Source organism: Chelonia mydas, chromosome 5 (genome assembly GCF_015237465.2).
Source record: "Chelonia mydas isolate rCheMyd1 chromosome 5, rCheMyd1.pri.v2, whole genome shotgun sequence".
Lineage (NCBI taxonomy): Eukaryota > Metazoa > Chordata > Testudines > Cheloniidae > Chelonia > Chelonia mydas.
In genome coordinates this window covers 64075563-64098860 of record NC_051245.2, presented here as the reverse complement: position 1 = coordinate 64098860, position 23298 = coordinate 64075563, and the positions used below count along the sequence as shown (strand labels likewise).

The 23298-nt window shown below is 44.2% G+C and overlaps 2 protein-coding genes across 19 annotated transcripts in view; one reads left to right on the top strand and one right to left on the bottom strand.

Moving 5' to 3' along the window:
• The window catches only part of PPIP5K2 (diphosphoinositol pentakisphosphate kinase 2), a 101712-nt gene extending 101466 nt beyond the window's left edge, over positions 1-246 (bottom strand). For 5 of the 15 annotated variants that reach the window (XM_037903325.2, XM_043546555.1, XM_043546559.1 and 2 more), the window contains exon 1: positions 114-245. The gene's annotated coding sequence lies outside the window, so the exon portion shown is untranslated. Of the gene's footprint in view, positions 1-80 lie in introns of all 15 variants that reach the window. The other 10 variants (XR_006290872.1, XM_037903322.2, XM_043546558.1 and 7 more) reach the window with 3 other exon arrangements.
• On the top strand, positions 217-21655 carry LOC102945965 (gypsy retrotransposon integrase-like protein 1). Of its 4 annotated transcripts, XM_043546564.1 has the most exons (9): positions 449-845; positions 1566-1642; positions 6501-6646; positions 7430-7623; positions 9441-9746; positions 12806-12994; positions 13100-13276; positions 13497-13785; positions 17469-21655. In XM_043546564.1, exons 3-9 carry the CDS (start codon positions 6508-6510, stop codon positions 17750-17752), a joined length of 1578 nt encoding a protein of 525 aa, XP_043402499.1. In that variant the 5' UTR covers positions 449-845; positions 1566-1642; positions 6501-6507; the 3' UTR covers positions 17753-21655. The 4 variants fall into 4 exon arrangements, with proteins under 4 accessions (XP_027681593.2, XP_027681591.2, XP_043402499.1 ...); XM_027825792.3 differs by lacking the exons at positions 449-845; positions 1566-1642 and adding an exon at positions 217-353; XM_027825790.3 differs by lacking the exon at positions 1566-1642 and having other exon boundaries at positions 398-845.
• The last annotated feature ends 1643 nt before the right edge of the window (positions 21656-23298 follow it).

The window sequence follows — 23298 nt, the reverse complement described above, 5'->3', positions numbered from 1 at the left end:
GCTGTAGCTACCTTCGCGCCACGGGGCTACACCCCGCTGGGAAAAGCGGGCCCGCGCCGCGCCCCCAGGCCGGGACCCACCCCAGCACCGCGGGACGGGGTCTCCTCACTTACCCACGCCGGCTTAGGTGCCGGCGGCAGCGCGCCGCCCGAGCCCATTGAGGAACGAACAGCAGCCGCCCCGCCCTGCCCCGCCCTCGGGCTGGCGGGGCCCGCCCCCCGCGGGCCAACCCCCTGGGAGTCGTCACTTCCGGGCGCGCCACATAAGTCTCTCGCGCGGAGCTACTACTTTGTCTCGCCAGCCCAGAGAAACACGGTCCTGACCCTCCTCGGGCAGGGTATCGCGATAGCCAGGTGCGTGTTTATGAATCCAGTGGGTGATTGGTTACCGCTGTACGTGCCCGACTCGTTGCATGCTGGAAGCAAGGGGGACAATATCGCCCAGGGTTTGTTTCGCGCATGTGCAAATCCTCGCAGGCAAGCGGATCTTAGAAACGGCCGGTCGGGACTGAAGACCCCGGCTTGCATCGCAGTCTCGCGAGGACTGCCATTCTCAGCATACAACGCTCCATTTTCATCTCCATGGAGACTAAAGAGTTCCAACCTGCTGCACCGCCTGGCCAGACGATGATCGGAGCGGTGCACGCTGGGAATCGTAGTCCACGTGGCTCGGAGTACTCCCGCTGGCTGGGCAAGGGGTGCTGCCGCGGCGGAGAGTGAGGCTCGGCGTGGGCTTCTCCAGGCCCGAGGGAGGGACTCAGCCACGCTCAGTCTGCAGCCTAACATCTGCTCCGAGGCGCCCGCCCTGCAGGCCGCAGCACCGGGCACAGTGAGTCCGTGCGTGAGGTGGGTAGGGCTGGGCTGGAGCCGCCTTCGCCGCCCTGCCCCTGCCCCGCGATGTGACCGCCAGGCCCTTCAGCTCCGCCCAGGACCCTCAGCTGGGGTGTGGGGTGATTGGGGTTGGGAAACTCCGCTGGCCACTCAGGCGCAGGACCCCTCTTCTGGCGCGTGGGGCTCGCCCATCGGTACTCGCGCACAGTAAACTTCCATGCAGAAAACACACCCTAGCGTTTGCGGTTGCAAAGACCCCTTTGGAAATCTTAGACTGCAGACCTCCTTGGGGGCCATGGACCAGCGCTTGAAAACCACTGGTCTACACTGAAGCAGTGATGTGTGCCCAAGCCCGCAGACAGATGGCTCCAGTGCCAGCCACTGCTGCTGGATAGCTCTGCCCACCAGCAAAGTGATATTAACAAGACTTTTTGTTCAGTTTCATGTTGCCTTGCAGCATCCTCCCGGCAACCCTGAAAAGCAGTGTTTTGCATCCCCACAAAAAATGTTAAAAGAACATCAGTGTTGCAAAATCAAGCACTCCGAAGTTAAGGAAGGACAGTTGCCCATGCAACCTTCGTTCACTTCCTTGTGTGTACCCATTATGATCATCCTTAATTACACAGTCACAAACTTTTTTCCCCCATAGAACCCCTGTCTCATTCATTACACAGGATGTACTGTGCTCCGAGAAGCTGAATCAGGGTTGTATAGTGAAGGGGCTTTTGTCTGTAGGATTCCTGGTCCGTTTGTTGCAGAAGTTGCAAGGTACACAAGGAAAGAAACAGGAAACTGCAGGACAAGAAAAGATGGTAATATGTGGTCATGAATTAAAGACTATCAGAATGCATATGCACAAGGAGGGATAAATTAAGATTGTACAGACAACTTTAATTTGACATTTCCCAGTAATTTCCTAAACTTCTCAGTGCTTGACTTCTCCTTAACATTATTTTAATGTAGCATTTTGGGATGTAAATTCTTAATTGTTTAAAAATTGCTGAATAAAGAGAAATTCCATCTTGGAGAACCATATTAAGCCCTCAGTTTCACTTCATGCATTGGGCCAGATCCTAGCCTCCCTGCTCTTGGGGCTGGGTTGCTTTGTACCAGCTGCCTGTAGCCCCTAAGTTCTATTCTGGCAGCTGGAGATCAGCCTGGCATGGCATGGTGCTGTGAGGGGGAGGGGAGAGGAGATGCTGCTGAAGAACCATGCCACTTGTTAGCCCCCCTCAGTAGAGGGGCTCCTTAGATAGCTGTTTAAGGGCTGCTGTGCACCACCAGAGTAGCAGAAAGTAGCTGGAATAGATTAAAAAATCTGTCCCAATATAAGCAGTAATATCTGATGAGTTGCAAGACACTTCCAGTTCCCTTTCCTTCTGTTGTTTGTCATGTTCACTTGTTGAGACGTTAATGAGATTGTAAAATGTCTGGGTGCATCCAGACTAGGAAAAGCTGTCATGATGGAGGCGGGTGTTTCCCCACAACCTGCTCACTTGAGTTAGGACTATAATTGCCTCATCCGCACTATGATTTTGACATGTGCTAGCTAACAAGTGGTTTTAAAAAGCCCATCTCTTCTAGTTACTAGAAAGGGAATTCTGTGCCTCCCCCACCCAAAAAAATATTCTGCACACAATGTTTTAAAATTCTGCAAATTTTATTTGTCAACAAATAAATGCAGAGGCTCCACATAGCAGCCCCCGGACACAGACTTGCCAGTGAGGCTGCACCTGAACCTGACACATCAAAGGGGCCAGGCCTGCCCCAGAGGTCTATGTCCTGGGTGCGGAGGGGAGAGGGAGGGCTGCAGGGTGATCTCTGACCTCTGCCTGTGCTTTCCACTGCCATGCTGGAGCCTCCACATTTAATTACTGACAAATAAAATTAGCAGAATTTTAAAATTGTGCTCAGAATTTTTATTTTTTTGGTGCAGAATTCCCTCAGGAGTAGGAGGTGAAGCAACTCACTAGGGTTAGCAGTCCCATGCCAGGCGCACCAGCTGTGGGCAGGGAGGCTCAGCCCAGCAGGATCCAGGTGTAGAGGGGCTTAGTGGGGGGGGGGATCCAGGTATGGGGTGAGAGGGTTCTGTGTGGGGCAATCTGGGTGTGGATGGCTCAAGTGGGGGGGGGGCGGTCCAGGTGTGGGGGCAATGGGACTTTGCAGGGGGGTTCAGGTGAAGGTGATTGGGGCTCAGCAGAGGGGTCTGGGTGTGGGGGGGATGGGGCTCAGAAAGGGGTCCAGGTGCTGGGGAAGTGGGGCTTGGCGAGGTGTGGGTCCATGTGCAGCTGGTTGGGGTATAATGGGATAGGGGTTTGGATTTGGGGGGCTCATGGGGTGGTTCAGGTGCATAGCGGGTGTGGTTCATCAGGGTGGGGGTTTGAGGTTGGGGGACTCAGCAGGGTGTGGTTTGGGTACGTGGGTGGGGGGATATAGATGCAGGAGGGATGGGGTCAGCAGATGGGCTTGGTGGGGGTCCAGATGTAGGGGGGGTTGAGGCTTGGTGGGGGAGTCTGGGTATGGGGGATCCAGTTGCAGGGGGTTGGGCAGATGGGGGAGCAGCTCGCCGTACAGTGATCCCTCCCACTGCAGCTGAAGAGCGATGGGGGCAGGAAACGGGAGGTGCAGAACCGGGGGAAGTTTCTGGGGCAGGTCAGACCCAGCCACTCAGTGCAGGGGGATTGCGCTCCTCCCCTAGCACAGCCAGGACTAGCAGATGAGCCTGGTGCAGGGTAGGAGCCACTGGCTGGGTGCAGGGGGTGAAGCTCAGTGGTTTGGGGGGCTTGGTGGGGAGGTTCTGGTTGTGGAGGGGGGTGGTGAGGCTCAAGGGGGTCTGAGTCTGGGGGGTCTAGATGCAAGGGGTTGGGTGGACAGGGTATGGGTCTGATCCAGCACTCGGCAGGGTGGCACTGGCCAGGGTGTCCCCAGCCTTGCCCCCCTGCAGTGATTTACCTCTCCATGAGATGCTCCAATACCGAAAATGATACGCCCATGCTGCTGGGGAGGGGCACATTACCATTCTTGCAGCTTCCTTTGGCTTCCCTGTCAGAAAGTCGTCTAATTTGGTGTGAAGAAAAGCACACAGTAAGAAAGGAAATACTAAAACTGCAACAATCCATAGGGACACAGGAAATTCTTAGTGTCCAGGAAGGAAGCTTATTTAGTTTTTTCCAGCAAAGCACCTAAGTACATGTTTAAGCATTTGTTGTAGTGTTTGTTGAGTCAGCCATCATACTTGTAGTCTACAATATAATCTACTTATCAACCCTCTTTTTCAAACTAATATAGTTGCTACCATTGCTGGAGATGAGTAAAGACTTCTCACTTAACCAAAACAAAAGCAATTTTCCTGCACAGGAAGACATAGGAGCAATTCTAAATAGTGTTGTGTGATTTCATGCTATTCTAACAAATGCTGTATGTTATGTGAAAAACATCCACTGTTTCCAGTGACTTGGTGCATGTGGTACTTAGAAAACTTATTACATTTAATGCAGCTTAGCTTTTTAATGCTGCTGTTCCAGCATGTCTGATCTTATAGCAATAGTATAACTCAAAATTGGAAATATTAATGTTGATTACTGATTCTGTTATTTTACAGCAGTTAAAACAATCTCATTGCTGTGTAGCCCATCCTTCCTCTCCCCATCCGCTTCCTCATGTTTGTTATCCTATATATACCACTTCCTCCAGTTGAGTCAGAGCAGCTTCTGGGTTGCTCCAATTTATGCTGGCAAATTACACTTATGCTGGCTCCCAAAGAGCCACTCTGCCAACCAGGATCACCAGAGCACATTGTGTTCAGGCCCACTCCTGATATAGCCCTTCCCCATCCACAAGTGTCATCTATGCTGGAGGACCGGGATCAGCCAGTATAAACTTAGCTACCCCAGACCTATAGCTCCTGAGGAGTCTCTCCTGCCTTACAGCTGTAGTAAGCCCCCTCTGTGTTTCTGAAGTATTACAAATGGAACTTATATGTACATGAAAGTCTGGCCCATGATGTCCAAAATTAGACATTCTATGGGGTAAAGACCTTGTCTTTCTGTTGACCTGTGAAGCACAATTTTAGGTTCCTTAAAAATAACAAAAGCAACACTTAGACCTGCTATGTGTTGTTGATATTTATGAAATCTCATTTATGGCAAACACACATGACATTTAATTTTTTTTTGGAGGGGGAATATACTGCAAATTCATGCATACATAACTGTAGAGCTTTTTCCCTCACGAGTTTAACAAGGAAGGTATAAACAGTAAACTGAAAACCAATAGCCCACTGATTTGTGTTTTTAGAGTTCAAATAGAAACATTAATGAGACCATACAAGACACAGTGGATCACTTCCAAAATGACTAGATAGTGACCCACATCCTTTCATGTATTTATACCTGCTCCTGTATCTTTTACTTCATACATCTGATGAAGTGGGTTCTAGCCCACAAAAGCTTACACCCAAATAAATTTGTTAATCTCTAAAGTGACACAAGGACTCCTCCTTCTTTTTGTAGATAGTGTCAGTTCCTCTTAATCATTTGTTTCTTGTTAGACATGGTATGGAAACTAAAATTCTGATTATGTGCTCTGTCACACTGCGCATCTTGTGATGCAGTGCAAGGATGAGTGGGGAAATTGCTTACACACCAAGAATAATTTCCTAATTACATTAAGGAATGATATATATATAGCATGTCAGTCTGTTATGGCCTGATCTTGCTCCCATTGAAGTCAACTGGAGCAGGATCAAACTGTAAAAATATAAACACTTGCTTATAAATGATGGTTCAGACTTTTTTTAAATGGACTACTGAAAAAATCCATGTAACTTGCATGGACTTTTCTGTCTTTCACATGGAATTTATTGGGAATTATTCTGAAGCTACTAATGTTAAACCTAAGCTTTTCCTGTACTAATGACATATTCTATTAGTGGCATTTCAGTTTATTACCATGAACCGAGGAAGGTCAGCACATGGATGGGGAAGTAATTGTTACCTGTTGTGCAAAGTCTGATTTCAAAATCTAATTTGCCTGACAGATTAATGAGTAAGACAAGCTTTTATGTTAATCTCTATTCTGGGAGTTATTTTTGTCTATTTTTTTCCATCAAGATGCCTGTCTGTCTGGGTAGTTACTTATCTGATCCCCAACCATAGTATCTGAGAGCCTTATAAGTATTTAAAAATAGAAATAGCTGTCTCCCTCTGTGGTTTCATTGTCTTTCTAAGGGATGTGATGGAAGCCCCATCGCTTGGATCTTTTACAATATAATTGACTAAACAACATCATGTATAGGCAGAGGGATTGACTTCATGATGTGATAGGTGTTGTGTATGTTTTACATCTGAGTGAAGGATAAGATAAAAAATGATGGAGCATGATGGTCATGAAAATGGAGTAAGGGAACAGTGTGTTTAGCACAACAATTAATATGGCCAGATATTTACCTGGACCATGTTCAGATTCAGGAAAGCATAAAAGCACGAGTCCAGCATGTAGAACCCAAATACAAGAACGTGGTGAGGAAGTGGGAGCTTGAGTAGGACTGTGACAGTCAGACATTATGTGTACAATTGATATTCAGCATAAGAGAATGAAGGGGCTAGAAGGGATCCAGTAAAAGTTGGAGCAACTGTCACTGCAATACACTAAAATATTTGTGCATTTTAGGCAAACAATGGTTCGTAGCGGAAAGAATGGTGGGCTCCATCTGAAACAAATCTCCTATTACAAACGAACAGGAGAATATCATCCAACTACGTTAGCAAGTGAGAGAAGTGGAATAAGAAGAGCAGCCAAAAAATTTGTTTTCAAAGGTCAGAAATATTCTCTCCCTCTTGGGAAATGCATTACTTCCTGGTTTCCTTCAGGTGAAGACTGCTCATAGCACATTGAGAACAGTGTCTGATTTTTTTGTACGTGCTTTATAAAATAAAACTCATCTGTCTATCCCAGGTTAGCATACACATGAACATTCTACATAAATAGAAAATCTGTCCCCTTTAGCCTCTTTATCAGCATGTTTAATTGTATTTAAAGGATATGGAGATCCATCTAATAATTAAAGCCCATTGTAGCTATTAGTGAAATCTGTAGCTATTGGGGGACCATGACTCAAGGAAACTCAAAATATAAACCCTCAACTTTAACGCCTGACAAGGACCATTTGGTTTACCATAATAGTAGGGCTGGAAGGAATGGCATAGAGTGGATGGGAGGGTGCTTGTGTGGGAAATGGAGGGATGTGCAAAAAGTCCCTGGTGTGTGCAATGAGCTCTGCCAACAGAAACTGTAAGCATGTGACCCTCTTAGTCTTAAGAGATTATGCTTCAGAGAGACTTTATGGGGGAATGTCATCTCTCTTGTGCTCCTATGGGGATAAGTAAGGGTGCATTGCCCTGTATTCAGTTGGTGGAGTACTGCAGTAAACAAATATTCCCTGCAAAAGAGAGATTTGATATGTAATTGTACACAGCTGAAAATGGTGAATAACATGAGTTTAATAAAATACCTAACCAAGTATATCCAATAGTTTAATAGACTTCTGTGATTGTTCTGTCTTGGTGATGACACATAATCTGTAATGTTTTTCCTTCCAGAAAATAAGTTGTTCTATGTGGGAAAAGACAGGAAACAGATGCGTTTGGTAATTGTTTCAGATGAGGAAAAGAAGAGAGTGCTACACAAATGCCATGAAAGTGCTGCAGGTGCTCATCATGGCATATCGAGGACTCTGACTCTGGTGGAGTCTAGTTACTACTGGACTTCCATAACAAATGACGTCAAACAGTGGGTATGAGTCATAGCTACAGAATATCTTTATCTGATCTTTGTAATAAGCTTAATTGAGAGAGTGCTGATTACTTTGTATAATTCTTTTACAAGACTCATATCTTTTGCTTCACTTTGTTAACTCAAATAGCTGAACAGATATTTTGCTCATACTTAAAAATTAAAAAAAATGTGTGTGTTGGGTGCGTGTGCATGTTTGTGCTAAAAGTAAACCCTAAGTTACTTAAGAACACGTTTCTCATTAAAAGCCAACGGGACTTATGATCTGTAGGTACTTTTGAAAAAAACACCCAAGTCTCATTGGCTTCTGTGAGATTTGTGTTTTTAAGTCACTTGGGGGCTTTTGAAAATTCCTCCTCAATTCGCTGTTGGGCTGATACCTAGCATCAGTTCAGAAAGAGAGACTATTTTCAGTGTTATGAGTGATTGAAAATGTGCTGTTAGAAAAACTACATTTGTGGGCTAGACATTGGGACTAAACTTCCAGTGCACTGTGTAGCTTGGGGTCCTGAGTAGCTCTAAGACTCTGATTCAGCAAAGCACATGAACTTGTTTAGATTATTAAATTATTTTTGAAGTTACAGTGTTAGTCAGACAATAAAAAAAGTCAGAACTACAAGTTTAAGATCCCAGAAACAGTGTTTTTGTATATGCAATGTGGCCAAGGTGGTGGTATTTTCTGTTTCTCCTTTTCTTGTTAACAGTGTAGCTTAATGTATAGCACAATTGTGCATTGTAGGCACAGCCTGTACTGAGTGATGGTGAGAGGCTGTGCTGCCTCCGTGAGCGCACCAGGGAGGCAGAATACATGTAGGTGCTCATACGTACATCGAGGCTGCAAGATCACTGTTAAACCCATTTATGGGTACAGCTTACTATCCCGCACCACCCACGCTCCACCAGAATGGCTGGTCAGAGCATGGGAAGGACAGAAGTTGTGGCTCTGCCGATCTTTATCTCCTTTTGGGCATTAGGGGTACATGGGGGAGTTTCTTATTTGGGACACCCAATTGGAAATCTTCTTGCACCTCTTATCACACAAACACACACAGATTGTGCACCCACAGAATCTAGTCTTGAGACATAACATGTATTACAGATACATATACATTTGTTCAGTGTTGCCAAATTATTGTTGCTCTTGTAGTCAGCTACATTTCCTTATACCTATGACCATTTATCTAACTTACATGTTAAATGAAAACAGTTCTTTGCATTTAGTTTAGCAGGATCTCGTCTTATATCTGTTTAATCAGATAAAGCTGGTCTGTGCAATGATATGCCAGATTCTGCCTATATAACCCGTGCAACTAGGAAAATCACCTTAGTGCAGGGGACCTTCTGGTGGCATAAAGCCAGGATAACTTGTCCTATGCACGTCGCCTCCCTCCTACCAAAGGAGGAAGCTTGACTGGAGCAAAGTGGACATGACCTGGGCTTCCCTACCTGCTGCTGGTGCCCAGCTGCTGTATTAATCAAAGATAGTGAAGGCTGCTTTAATTTATACTGTGGGTCTAGAACAGCATGCTGAGCCCCAGGATCACTGGTATTCAAAGTTGAACTGTAAATTACTTTCATACAACCACCTCCCAGCCTGTGCTGTGTTGTGTGGTTGTATTTGTTTTTGCTATAGCTGAATATCTGTCTCAAATGTTTAATAGTATAAAGAAATGTAAAATTAATGGGTTGGGTGGGGAATGACTGAGATGCTCTTATCTCTTTGGAATGATAATAGATATTTAAATTTTTATTCTTTTGACATTATACCTTCAGCAGACACTTGTTGTTAATGTCCCTCTTTTCTTGTTTCTGACCTAGGTGTATGCTTGCCAGCATTGCCAGGTGGCAAAGAATACAGCCATCATAGTACCCAAATTACACCCTATCAAAGCAGAGGATCCATGGACTGCAGTCGCAATAGACCTAATGGGACCTTTTAATACCACGAGCAGAAACCATATGTATGTCATAATGATGACCGACTTGTTCACAAAATGGGTGGTGGTTCTGCCACTACAAGACACTTCAGCGGTAGAAATTGCTAAGGCAATTGTCAGTGTGTTTTTCTTGTATGGACCGCTTAAAAAAATGGTTATTGATCAAGCAGAAGAGTTTGTTCATCAGGTAAGAGAAGTCAGCCCTAAAAAGACTTTATTTTAGGAAGATGCTATGTTTGTTTACAATACCCTTGTATTCTAGACAATCTGAGAGGCTTAGTTGCCAGATTTACAGTGACTTGTTTATAAAAACTGATGTGTTGCCAGTTACCTTTGCGGAGTTGAGGCCATTGACTTTACTCTCATGATTCAGGGCCTGGTCCAAGCTATCTGAGGTGGGCGCTAATTATAATGCCTTAGTCTTAGATATTTTTCCAGAGTGCTCATATCTGATCACTGAAAATTAAAGGATAAAACAACATTTACTCATCAAGACATACCAAAAAGTCAAAGTATTTTCTCTGTCTTGTATAGACATAAATGTATTTTTATTAGTAAAAGTTCTGTGAAGGAGTAATGGCAGTGACATATAGAAGACAGTCATGTTTCAAGAATAACTGTCTCTCTACCTCATGAGAGAAGGTTCTGTTCTTTCCTTTATTATTTGTAATGCTGTAGTATCCTAGTCATAAAGCAGGACCCCTGCCTGTGCTAGGCACTGTACAAACACAGACAGTCCTTGCCTGTGGAGCTTACATTCTATGTAGTCTCCTTAGTATTAGTAGGAATTCTCTGCCTCCTGCCTGTACTACAGTTTGCTTATACCTTAGTGTATATTACAGTGGGAATCCAATCTGTGGCCCGAAGATCACTTGTAGCTATCAATGGTGACTACTAAATTTGTACTTTGTGACAAAGTTCCTCCTGTACCTTGGTGGGTCTTGCACTTATTGGCAGACTTGTTTGCCTCGGAGATTCATGGCAGCCCTCAGTTTGGCCGTTTTCGTGAACCCACAGTCCTGATCAGACACAGGAGGAGTTGACCTGGAGTTGGGAGGTTTTGGGGGGAACCAGGGCCTGCCCTCTACTCTGGGTTCCAGCCCAGGGCCCTGTGGAATGCAGCTGTCTAGAGTGCCTTCTGGAACAGCTGTGTGACAGCTAGTAGCTGGGCTACTTCCCCATGGCCTCCTCCCAACACCTTCTTTATCCTCACCATAGGACCTTCCTCCTGGTGTCTGATAATGCTTGTACTCCTCAGTCCTCCAGCAGTATGCCTTCTCACTCTCAGCTCCTAGTGCCTCTTGCTCCGAGCTCCTCACACGCGCACCACAAACTGAAGTGAGCTCCATTTTAAACCCAGGTGCCTTGATTAGCCTGCCTTAATCGATTCTAGCAGCTTCTTGGTTGGCTGCAGGTGTTCTAATCAGCCTGTGTGCCTTAATTGTTTCCAGAAAGTTCCTGATTGTTCTGGAACCTTCCCTGTTACCTTATCCAGGGAAAAGGGACCTACTTAACCTGGGCCTAATATATCTGCCTTCTATCACTGTCCTGTAGCCATCTGGCCTGACCCTATCACAACTTACATTTTCAATTTATAAGCATTTCACAACCCACACCCTGTGCTTGTAAACTGAAGTATTTTGAATCAACTTCATCACTACCTCTTCTTCAACTGCATCTCACCACTTTCCTTGCAGTCCCAGGAGTACTTCTAGTGTGAATTGGGAGCACTCTGAGCAACAGCTTCCTTGCTGGCTGCCTGCTGCACTGCGAGGGGAGAGGAGAGAATAGCTATGGCTCCTCTATGGCCTAGTTCTCTGCTGGGCTGTGGGAGAGTAAGGCCCTGTCTACACTACAGTGCTTTGTCAGTGTACCTATACTGTCCAAGCCCCCTCATGTACAGTTTTTCTGTCTGCATAATACCCCTCCCCCCCAAATATGAGCTATGCCTAAAAAAAGCCTGCTTCTGTCTGCATAGCTGTGTCTAGGGGGTTTGCTGGCACAGCTATGACACTAGTGTGTTTTTTTTCACATCCTTGACTGACATAGCTATGCTGACAAAACCTTGTAGTGTAGCCCTGGCCTAAGATAGGAGTATGACTGGCTCTGCCTGGGCCTAGATGAATACCTAGCAAAGGATTGCTCCCCTTCAAACACCTAGGGCAGCCCAGAAGATAGGGGAGGAGAAGAAGCTGAGAACCAATCAACAGTTACAGCTCCTGATTCTCCTCTTCAATTTTGCTGCAGGCGAGATTAGTATGGGTGCTGCTCTAACTTCTGACAACAATCCCCAGGAACCACCTGCCAGCTGGGGATAGCATTTTAGCCACTTCCTCTTCCTGCCCCTAATATGCCCCTTTGCTCCAAAGCAGTTCCTATTGAACTTGATATATTAAGCAATAAAATAACCAATTTTCATTGTAATGTATTTGCTCCAGTCTCTATTGACTCATCCAGCATAAGGACATTAAGTGGCTTTCCTGAGGTCATAGTCTAAGGCCTGGGCTACACTAGGGGGTGGGTTCGAACTACCGAAGTACCTTAGTTCGACTTACCTGGCCGTCCTCATGGCGGCTAGTTGACTGTGGCAGCTCCCCTGTCGACTCCGCTTACTCCTCCTGCTGAGGTGGAGTACAGGCGTCGATTTGAGGATCGATTTATTGTGTGTAGACAAGATGCGATAAATCGATCCCCGATAGATCGATCACTACCCGCCGATCCAGCGGGTAGTGAAGGCGTACCCTCAGTTAGTGACTCAGCCTGAATTAGAACCTTTTGTTGGCCTCCAGCTCTCTGCTGTATGTTGCCTCTCTTTGTTATCTGGTAGAAGAACAGATTTGCCCCAGGGGGAAAATACTGTAATACTTAGTGATGCTGAAGAACTTTACATTTTCAAAGCACTCTACAAACACTAATTAACACCTCTGAGAGTTAGATTGATAGTAATCACCATTGTACAGATGGGGAAAATAACAGACTTTGATATTCTTGAAGCCATAGTGAGTCAGTAGCAAAACCAGGTTTAGAACTCAGCAATTCCTGGCTCCCCCACCCGTGCCCATTTCTTCAGACCACACTGTATTGCTTAAATTGGATCTTACATGTAGACGGGTGTATACAAGGCAATCTTTTCTGTCACCCATATGGTGGTAGGAAAGGTAGAAACTGTATTGAGTACATAATATTTACTGCAGTGAAATACAAGCACTGATTGTTCCTGTGCATTGTGTGTTTTTGTCTTTAAAGATCAACAGAGAACTATTTGAGCTCTTTGGAATGAAACAAATAGTATTATCGTATCCTCAGACAGATGACACAAATGAAAGAACTTGCAAGACCATCAAAACTTTCCTGAACAAATACTGTGCAGACCACCCCAATGACTGGGATGATAATTTATCTGCCATTGCCTATGCTTTTAACTTGACTCCCATGGTATGTGTACGTTATGTCTCTCTTGTTGGGAGTTAACCAAAGTTGTTATGCAAGTACCCACTAAGACAAGTACTAAGTTTATCTGTGTTCTCCCCCTATAAATAGGAGCCAGTCCAAAACACACCATATTTCAAAATGTTTAATCGTAACCCTTATGTGTCTGAGACTTCAAATGTACTGCAGGAAGCACAAGAGGATAATAAATGTATGTTTGCCAAAATCCTTGAAGCAATTAAACAGGCTGATCGAGTATTGGAGGAAAGGAAAGCTACAAAATGCCAGGTAAATACCTAATACTTAAGTGTTATCAACGAGAAGATTGAAAAGAGTTAAGGTGAACATGTTTGAAATATTTAAAAAATCCATGAATCCTGCATGACCAAAGATCTTTATATAACACTTCTGTATGCTTCATGGTAAACTCTGTATTCAATCAATGTTATGAAAACATGCAACTCCTCTCAGGAAAACAAGCTCTAATTCATGTTATTTCTCTATGTAGATTGTGAAAAATAGGATTGATGAACAGCAAACTGGAAACAAGGTCAATATTAAAAGGAAGCCAAAGCAAGTAAATCCATTTCATCTTAAAGTTGGACATGAAGTACTTAGACAAAGGAAAAACTGGTGGAAAGATGGCCGTTTCCAGTCAGAGTGGATTGGTCCCTGTATTATAGACTACATCACAGATAATGGATGTGCAATACTAAGAGATACCACAGGTTCCAGACTAAAAAGACCCATCAAAATGTCTCACCTTAAGCCATACATAAGAAGATCCAATGAACAAGGTAAATCTGTTACTTCTCTAATTCTACTTGCTTTATTGTCAGACAAGTGTATATTATTGAGCGAGAGGAAATCTTAGCAAATATATCAGTATTAATTACAAAGACCTTGTACAGTAGTCCGTGCAGTCAGTGCATTTTCAGCAAAGGAGGTTCTGGGCTGGAAACAGCATTAAGGAATCATGTTTAAACTAACATCATTTGGCCCTAATCACATTAGCTGGTAAACACATTAAAAACAGATCTAGGTTGAACTATGTTTAAAGATTATTTCTTAACTCCCAATGAAGACAGGAGCAAAACTGCTGTGTTTTTGCATTTATTTGTTCATGGCTCAAAGGGGGTAAACTATTAATTTCACACATCTGGAACTTTGGATCATTCTCAGTAATCCAGAGAGAGCAAACAGCTAAATGTTACAAATTATGTAAAAAGCACCTATAATATGAAAAGTCTATGTATAAAGGTATGGGCAGTCCCTGTGTGTCCCCTTGTGACCCAGTGTGGTTCTTCTGCAGGTGTGGCCTCCCCTTAATTTCCCCTAATTGGGGTGGCAATAGCCGTGGGCCAGGGGGGAGAAGCCAACACACTAATAAATAAATAACATGTCGTCTTTTTAATAAGGCTCCAGCGCAGGACCAAGTACCGTACCAGTTGATTAAATTCTCACCTCAGGGCCTAGGTTCAGAGCTCCCAAACATAACCCCAAGACTAAATCAGGCTTGGCTGGACTTCTGGAGCCGGAAAGAAACCACTGCCTGCTGCAGCACAGATGGCTCTACTTCCCCATTCTCTCTCAGCTTCCTCTTCCCTTCCTATTTATATATAGCCCAGCCACAGGGCAGGGACTCCTTGGCTACCCTGTTAGTCTGTCCTTAAAGAGTAGGTGCCATCTCAATGGACTGTTTCTGGTAGGGTATCTTTCAACCTGTAGTGTAGAGGGGAAATGCTTTTAGTTATTTTGCTAATTATTAAGGGTGTGGTCCACAAGGTACCTAGATGCCAAATTCCTGTTTTAGGCACCACTGCAATCCGCAAAACTCCTGCTTGGCTGCCATCTAACCTTGTAGGTGCCTAAAGTCACTCATCCCCTACGCTTCACCTGTCTGAGCATGTGCACTACTGCCTCACTATAGGGGTCAGGATGCCTATCTCCCATCTAAGCCCCAGAGTGATTCCCAAAGCAGGAAAGTCATTGGGAGCTGTGGGGGCGATGCCTGCAGGCAGAGGCAGCGCGCAGAGCTGCCTGGCCACGCCTCTGCCTAGCAGCTGAGCAAGGGGGACGTTGCCACTTCCAGGGAGCCCCCACAAGTAAGCGCCGCCCAGACCCTGCCTCACCCTGTCCCGTGCCCCAACCCCCTGCCCCCTCCCAGACCCAAACTCTGCTGCTGGGTGGGGAAGGCGCAGAGCCAGGTAGGGAGCCTGCCAGCCCTGCCCCCTTCACCCCCAAAGCACCATCGGGGGTTCTGGGCTGCGCGCTGCCACCCGCTCCCCCCAAGCAGCCCTCCCCCAGCAACCGGTGGGGCCCCCCCCCCACCCCACCAAGTTTTATTCACTGGTATTTTTAGTAAAAGTCACGGACAGGTCACATGCCATGAATTTTTGTTTGCTGCCCATGACCTGTCCGTGACTTTTACTAAAAATACCCGTGACTAAAACATAGCCTTACCCATGACCTCTAATAACCCACCTTTACTCAAAAAAGATTCCAGCCACACTCCCCAAGGGGTTTACAGTCCTGCTATGGGAAGAGATGGGTGAATAACAGATTTTTCAGTTTAGTGGCAATTCTGAAAAATTTGTTTTGACCTAAAATGAAACATTTCCTTTCACTTTTGAGTATTCAATGGTTTTCTTAATTCTTTTTGTTTTAAAAATTAAAGGAAACTTCCAAAGTTTTCTTGAATTGAAAATTTGAAATGCTTGGTGGGTTGGGTTTTTAGGTTTTTTTGTTTGTTTTATTCTTTCTTTTTTCGTTGTTTTACCAAAGCAATGTGGCTAACTCACAATGAACTCGCTAAATGTTTTGGTGTAGCCAAGTCTCCATCTTTGGCTGAAAAAAGTTTTGGGTGAAAAATTTCACCCATCTCTAGCAGAGCTGGGTTGCTCAGGCTCAGCCTGCCTTTAACAGCTGAAATGCCTGACTAAATTATGCATGTTTCAGTCCTCCATCCCAGATCTCTATGGTGACACTACAGCCAGACAAAACCTCCAGGGATCCTGCTGGAGTTAACCACACAGACACTTCTGGAGTGTGTTTTCTTTTGTTAAAGTTGCTGATTGATCTTGTTCAAAAGATCCTAATGCAAATTAGCAGTTAGCTAAGTATTTCACTCTTTGGATTCCCCTGGTCAGCAGCCATGTGAGACAGGACTGTAAATCTGCAGATTTAGAGAACTCAGTAATTCTCTTCCTTTCTAAAAGGTAAGGAGTGTCAACCTGCACTGATTTTTAAACACTGAACAGCTTCAACTCAAATGAAAATCTTCAGCTCTGACCAGTCAAATTACAACCCAGCACTTGGGCACAAATATCATAGAAGGAGGCCTAATATCAGTGGTGCAAGTAGATTTTAACTCTCACTGGTAGGCTATTGCCCTCCCGACCCTGCTCCCCCGCACAATAAATGTTCTGTGACTAGAGCCCTACACGAATACAAATTTATGCCTGCGGATGTGGATATCCGTGGATAGAAATCGGTATCTGGTGAACCCAGGGCTCTTCCGGGAACTGCAGCGGTGAAAGGAGCAGAACGTAGGGCTGCTGCTCCCAGGAGCCAATGCCCCGTGCTGGCAGCTCCTCCGGTGCAGCTGTACCACCCCAAGCCCCGTCCCCAGCCCTTCCATGCAGCTGCGTCTCCTGTGTGGGGTCTGTACAGCTGCGCCAGAGGAGCTGCCGGCGTGGAGCGCTAGCTCCTGGGAGCAGCAGCCCCACATTCTGCTCCTTTCACCACTGCGGTTCCTGGGAGAGCCCTGCGGTTCAGCAGATACCGATTTCTATCTGCATCCACGGGTATAAATTTGTATCCGCGCAGGGCTCTACAATTCATTCTTGAAAATTTATCTTTCCTTTACAGTGTGCCAGCAATAAATGTCTTAATGGTATGGCATACCTAACCCTACCGGCTTACTTGCACCACTGCCTAATATACAGTAGCATTCAATCTTTCCTCTTAAATTCTTTCAGTCTGCAGTGTGTGTGTATATACAGTGTGTGTGTTCTATATATCAGAAAACATAATGTGGTGTAGTATAAAAGGTTTAAGGTTTTCTAGCATGCGTTTGGGATGGCCACATTTAATCATAAGTATATAAAGAAAGAAGAATCTAGGATCCATTGCTTAAAGCACTGATTTCAGCGGGAGCTATGCTAGTGCTCAGTTTGGCCCACAGACATATAGCAAGGTGAAGCATTAAAAATAAAGGAATGTACTCTACTATGATGGCATTACAAGCCTTATCTTAGAGGAGAGGAGACTGAAAATCTGGTGCACATAAAAATTAAGGTGCTAAAGTTCTGTCCACATTGTAAGACTGACTTCACAAAAATTCTAGCCATGCTACTGAAACTGCTTTGAAAATAGGTTCGCACCCAGCATCATTTTTTAGTATTTCTATAATTATATAAAATGACTTTAAATCAAGTAGAAAGGGCCACTCTAACCAAAATGTTCTTTGTTGTTGCAGACAACCATTATCTCTTACAAGGTGCAATAGTGGTTGACCATGACTATGTTGGCTTATCGGAAAGTTCGTATGGGCCATGCCCACAAAACACCATTGTCGAAGGGGAAGTAAATACCCTTGCAGCAAACAATCTGCTGCCTCTACCCTGCAAAGACAGTGAACCATCAGAATGTAAAAGTCAGTCTGAGTTTACCGAAGATCATAGAATTCTGCCAGCTAACTCAAATCCAGAGCAATGGTCTTCAACGTGCTGGACTCTTCAAACCAAGCTAGAGGATACTTAAGTAAATAAAACCCCACAATGTTTCACTGGAAGAAATGGTCCTCAACTTCTCTGGTGGAATGGAAAGGGCTTTAGTAGCTTTAAATTCCTTAGCCAAGTTTTAAATATGGAATGTTAGATACTTGTATTTACAACTGTATATGTTTGGGAATAATAGTACATGTCTGGTAATTAATTTGTATATATGCACTGACATGCTTATGCTTGTTTTACAAGGAATATGGGAATAGTTTAGTAAAAGCACATTACACCACTATACAATGGGACTTAACTCTAATCTGCAGTGTGATTATAGACTAACAGTGTGGTCTTATCCACAGCGCATTAGTCCTTAACCACAAAAGTACAGCATAGCATTCATTTTATGGCCTCTTCACTAGTCCTGGGGGTGGCTCAAGAGCTCTGAGAACCCCAGGACTGTAAGATGAACAACGTGACCACAGTCTGCCTCCAGCTCCAGGAAGGCGAGGTGGTTCACACCCTCCTACATTTCTACAACTTTGTTTCCAGCTCTTTGGGAAAGTCGTGAGCTCTGCCTTTTTATACCTTCTATTCTTCATCGCTGGTGCAAGACTCAACAACCACATGAAACAGCAGGGCTGCCAAAGTGCAGTGCAAGAACCGGTCTGCTTGAGAAACAAACAGTCCTACAGCAACATGGGCAGAATTTCGCCAGTTTTACTCCCAGCCCATCAAAACACTGTTAGGGAAAGGAGGTTTTTAGAGTCTGTTAGGCATGTTGGGGCTGCCTAAAGCACGTACAGGGGCTGTCTCTGCTTATCTCCTTATCATCTTCAAAGCAAATCTCAGATGTAGCCTCCTTGCAGCATGAGCACCACACCAATTGGTTTGTGTAGGTGCTTAGGACTGCCTGGCTGGATGCTCAGTCTGTCCCTATCATTGGTGATTTTTATCATGCCATCAAAGATTTTGGCACTCATGTGATTGACCTGTACTGACAGTCCTTGGTAAATGTGTTTGTGTGGTACACTGATCTTCCAGCTCTGAATCTGTCTTCAGTCTCCCTTATTATTCTTTCTTTTCATAAAAAAAACTTGCTCTAAACATAGGACGAGCCCTGCTCTTCCTGACATCCACACATCTTACCTTGTCTCTCTCTGAAAATTTGCCAAGATGAGTTGTGAGCTGGGGGGGAATTACCATGTGCGCATGCACAGGAGCTGTTGTATTTGTGTGCTTGCTATGGCGCACCTTGCAGAGTCCCTGAATCACAAATGGGGCTTGACCCAAGAACCATGGAAGTAGATAATTACCACCATTTGGCTTAGGGGAAGGAGTCCAGGTCTGGGAGCTTTAGTCTCACCTCTTTCACTGACTGGTGTTACTCGTTTTTTGCACTTCATGACCCATATTGTTGACCAAGGCTTCATACTTCCAGTGGTATTTCCCTTAGTTCATAGTTTTGATAACAGTACTAGAAGATGCAGAAGGAGAGCTGGTTGGAAAATAGTTCTTCCACCTGAGGGAAAATGTTGAGGAAAAGTTAGTTTCAAATTTTTTTCATGGAGAATTTTGATTTTTTTTTTTTGGTAAAAATTGAAAACCAAAATCATCATTTGGGAAATACCCACACAGGGAGTATAAATTTAGGTACCTTATGCCCCCATTCTTCTCTTTGGGGTGGGCTCCTTGGCCAGCCTATATCTCCCCCTTGCCTAGCTGCTGTGATACATCACTGGAAACTTTGTCTAACTGAAAAGGAGGACTTGTGGCACCTTAGAGACTAACAAAGTTATTTGAGCATAAGCTTTCGTGAGCTACAGCTCACTTCACTGGAATGCATCCGATGAAGTGAGCTGTAGCTCATGAAAGCTTATGCTCAAATAAATTTGTTAGTCTCTAAGGGCCACAAGTCCTCCTTTTCTTTTTGCGGATACAGACTAACACGGCTGCTACTCTGAAAATTGGTCTAACTGGTGAGCCTGGCTCAGAGGAAAATGGGGGCATGAGGCACCATGCTAGCATTTCCTAATCTGATTTTTTGGTGTTTGGCCCAAACCTTTTCAGGTGATGAATTTTTGGACAAAAAGTAAAAACATCTGCAGCAAGCAGACATTACTCATGGAAAAATTCTGTGTCATAAACCCAATTTGCCACTGATAAACAGTTGTCATTGAAAATTTTCAATCAGCCCTCACACTTATTGATGGCTCAGCTAGGAAGGGAATCTAGGACCAAGATTTTCAAAAGCTGCTCGTGAATCTGGGTGGCCATCTTGAGATGCCTGTAAAGAGACTTAACTCAAAAACTGCTGAGTGTCCTCCGGAAAATTAGGTCCTGAACATGGAAGAACTCAGTTTTGCCCACTAAGTGACACTGCCTTTTGGAAAGAATATGCCAAACCTAGGTGCTTGGCTATGCTGTCTGTAAAATAAGGCTGCTTTCTACATATCTCTTTACCAAGCACTTTTGAGACCCATGGATGACTGAGGATTATATCATTCATTGACAAATACACAGTAGCCAGGAAACCTATATCTCAGACCCCCTGCTTTAACCACCAGGTTGCACGTGCCTCCCAGAACCAAGAATAGAGTCCAGTAATCCTGATCTCCAGCATCCTACTGCTATCTAGAAAACAGTGGCAGAAAATGCACTTTCTTTGGCTCTGTCTTAAAACTTTTTAAAAATAAAATCTTAGGAAATTCCATTTACAAAACCATCATTATTAAAGTTAAAAAGTCAAGCACTCAAATAGGAAATAACTGTAACCTTAATTCTGCCCGTGTGTATTATCGTATAATAGGGACTTATATGATCACATATTATTTTTTATAGGACTCCTGTTTGAAGTTGACGGCCAGCTGTTCTAGACCATAGTCTGCTCCCTGTATCCTATATTTCCCCAATTGGGATTTCACCCATCAGGGGTCAGCCTGATAGAGCCAGCTCCTCTAACCTCACGTCCATAGCATAAGGTGCACGCTAGCAATCCCCAGCTAGGGGACAGTCTCTTGGCTTCAGGAATAAGATCAGACAGAACTAGGGAGCTGCCTCCTTTATTCCCCTCACCCCACTGTCTTAAAGCAAAGCATCTGGCCTGGATGTTTTTCACCAGATACTAACTGATCTTTTGTGTATTACCTAGGGTAGTGGGTCCCTGATCCAGACTGAGGTCTCCAGGCATCAGTATAATACAAATAATTAATGAGTGCTTTCATAGTTACAGAGCCCAAAATAGAGAGCACCAAACTGACTATGTGTTGGACAGGAAAGTAAAGGGCTGAATGCACTAAAAGGAATGATACTAATATTTCATATTTCCTGGTAATTGCACAGTGGCAGCTACACATGAGCTCCTCAGATCCCTCTCCGGATATATATAGCCAGGAAGATAATTAATAGTTTTAGGCAAATTAGCAAAAGGAATTGGGAATTTCTGGTGACTTGTTCAAATTTGCTATGTGGTGAAACTGCCAGGAGCGAAATTAGAAGAATGGCAGGAGGAAGCCTGAACAATTGCTGCAGGTAGGGTTGACAACCAGCCATGCTCAGAGAAGTATCATAGAAATACTCTATATACTTATTACAGCAAATTATTCTTCTGACCCTGTTTATGACATTCATTGAGTTCTGTCTTCCAGGAGAAAACTCAGACACACTATTTCACCAAGACTGACTGCCTGCTCTATCAACTGCACATGCATTTAATTTACAAGGGGACATGCCTCAACTTCCCAAGTCAATTCTTTAAAGGGTGGTTTGTGACACATTGTGGTGTTTATAACTAGAAGGGAAAAAAATGGAGCACATATGTTCAGGAAATTCAGAGAGAGAGAGGTGAAGTTGGTGAGTTCCCCAGTAACGTAAATGTTTCTATCTGGTTAGTGTACTAAAATTATTTACATATGCACTGTTAGTTGAAATAAATGATGGAAATTCACTATGCTACAGTAAGTGGATTTTGTTCAATAATAGGTGTGTGTTAAAACAAGGGAGCCCTGAGTATAACAATGATTTCTTGACCTTGCCATTTCTCCTGCTGGGGGTGGTTATAAACATACCACCCTAAAATGTTTACTTTTTAAGGACAGACAATGTATGGACAGTTCTTAGCTTTTTGCAATGGGCTTAATATGCCACAGCGGAGAAGGCTGTGATGAGTCATCATGTGCTTTTCACAACAGGCGGCTCTTGGAAATGTCATTCTTCAGGACTAGATTAATTTCTTATTCATGTGTACAGCCAAGATCCATGACCTTTTGTGACACATGTAGTTATTTTAATGATCTATCATAATAAACTGTTATCACAGAAGCTCCTCCTGATATTTCAAAAGTAGGTAATGGCATATGGCATGTTTTTCTTTTGGGAATGGAGCTGATGCAGACAATTATTGGACTAGCTAAAAATAAGACGGGTGAACTCAAGAAGCTCAGCAGGCACTGGAAACAGAGGAAGGCAGCACATCAGCAGCCAGCATAATCTGCTGGCCTAAATTGAGTGCATGTCTCTGTCTCTAAATTCAGTCTAAAGAAATGCTATTATAAGACTCTGATGGTAGGAATTGTTTTAAATTCAAAGAACAAAAAATGATGGGGGAGAAAAGAGAATTTAACAGTGTCTACTGAGAAATATAATGTTGCTCCGTAGCACATTAAATGAATTTCTGGGCCAAGGTAGAATTTTTTTAAAGACATCTTTTAGGCATTTCTAACCAGAATAATAAACAATGTCAGAAGGAAGTTTCTATCAAGTGGGAAGAGTCCTCTACGAGGGAATCTAATATAAAAACACCTCATTCTGGAGGTGTGAATGATTACCTTTGGCTATTATTCTTGACAGAAATATTCCCCTTTCAGTTCTTGCTTCTTCCTATGTGACTTTTTCTATATTATTACACACCAAAACCTACATTATTAAGGTTTTAAAGTCAAACAAACATTCACAAGTTTGGAAATGCTAGAATTAAGGCTGCCAGTGCAACCTTAATTCCGCCCCCCTTGGGTATCACACTGTGTACACAGTGTTTAATTATCTGATCACAGGACTCCCTGCCTCATTCAGTGCACAGGCCTACTTGGCCCCTATATTCACAGCATATCCCCTGGGGATCTATTTACCAAACCAAAAGGACCTCCCACTCTTCATAGGGGAACGGCCATAAAAGACCATAGGAATCCCCTGAATTTAGGGGATGACAAATGAGAAAACATAAAGCAAATGCTGTTCAAAGTTAAAAAATCAGGGTTCCAGAGGGGCATATCAAGAAGAGAACCCCTAATAGCATCCATTGCTCCTCAAAAAGAGTCCAGGCAGTGAGTGGATGCCAGCAGAGAAACTCTGCCCAGAGATGTGATCAAACAAGTGATCAGAAGTGCAAAGCACAGTTGCAGTCATGATCCAACCTCCTCCTTCTTGACTGATAGATGGCCATCCCAGGACTAGGCAAAGGCTAACAAGAAGGTCCAGGGACTTTGTGGGGCCATAGATAGGCTGTGACTAAATAAAAAATCCACAAGGGAAAAGAGCAGTCATCCTCCTCACCAGTTCCACATCCTACCTGCATCGGGCGGCTGCAGCTCC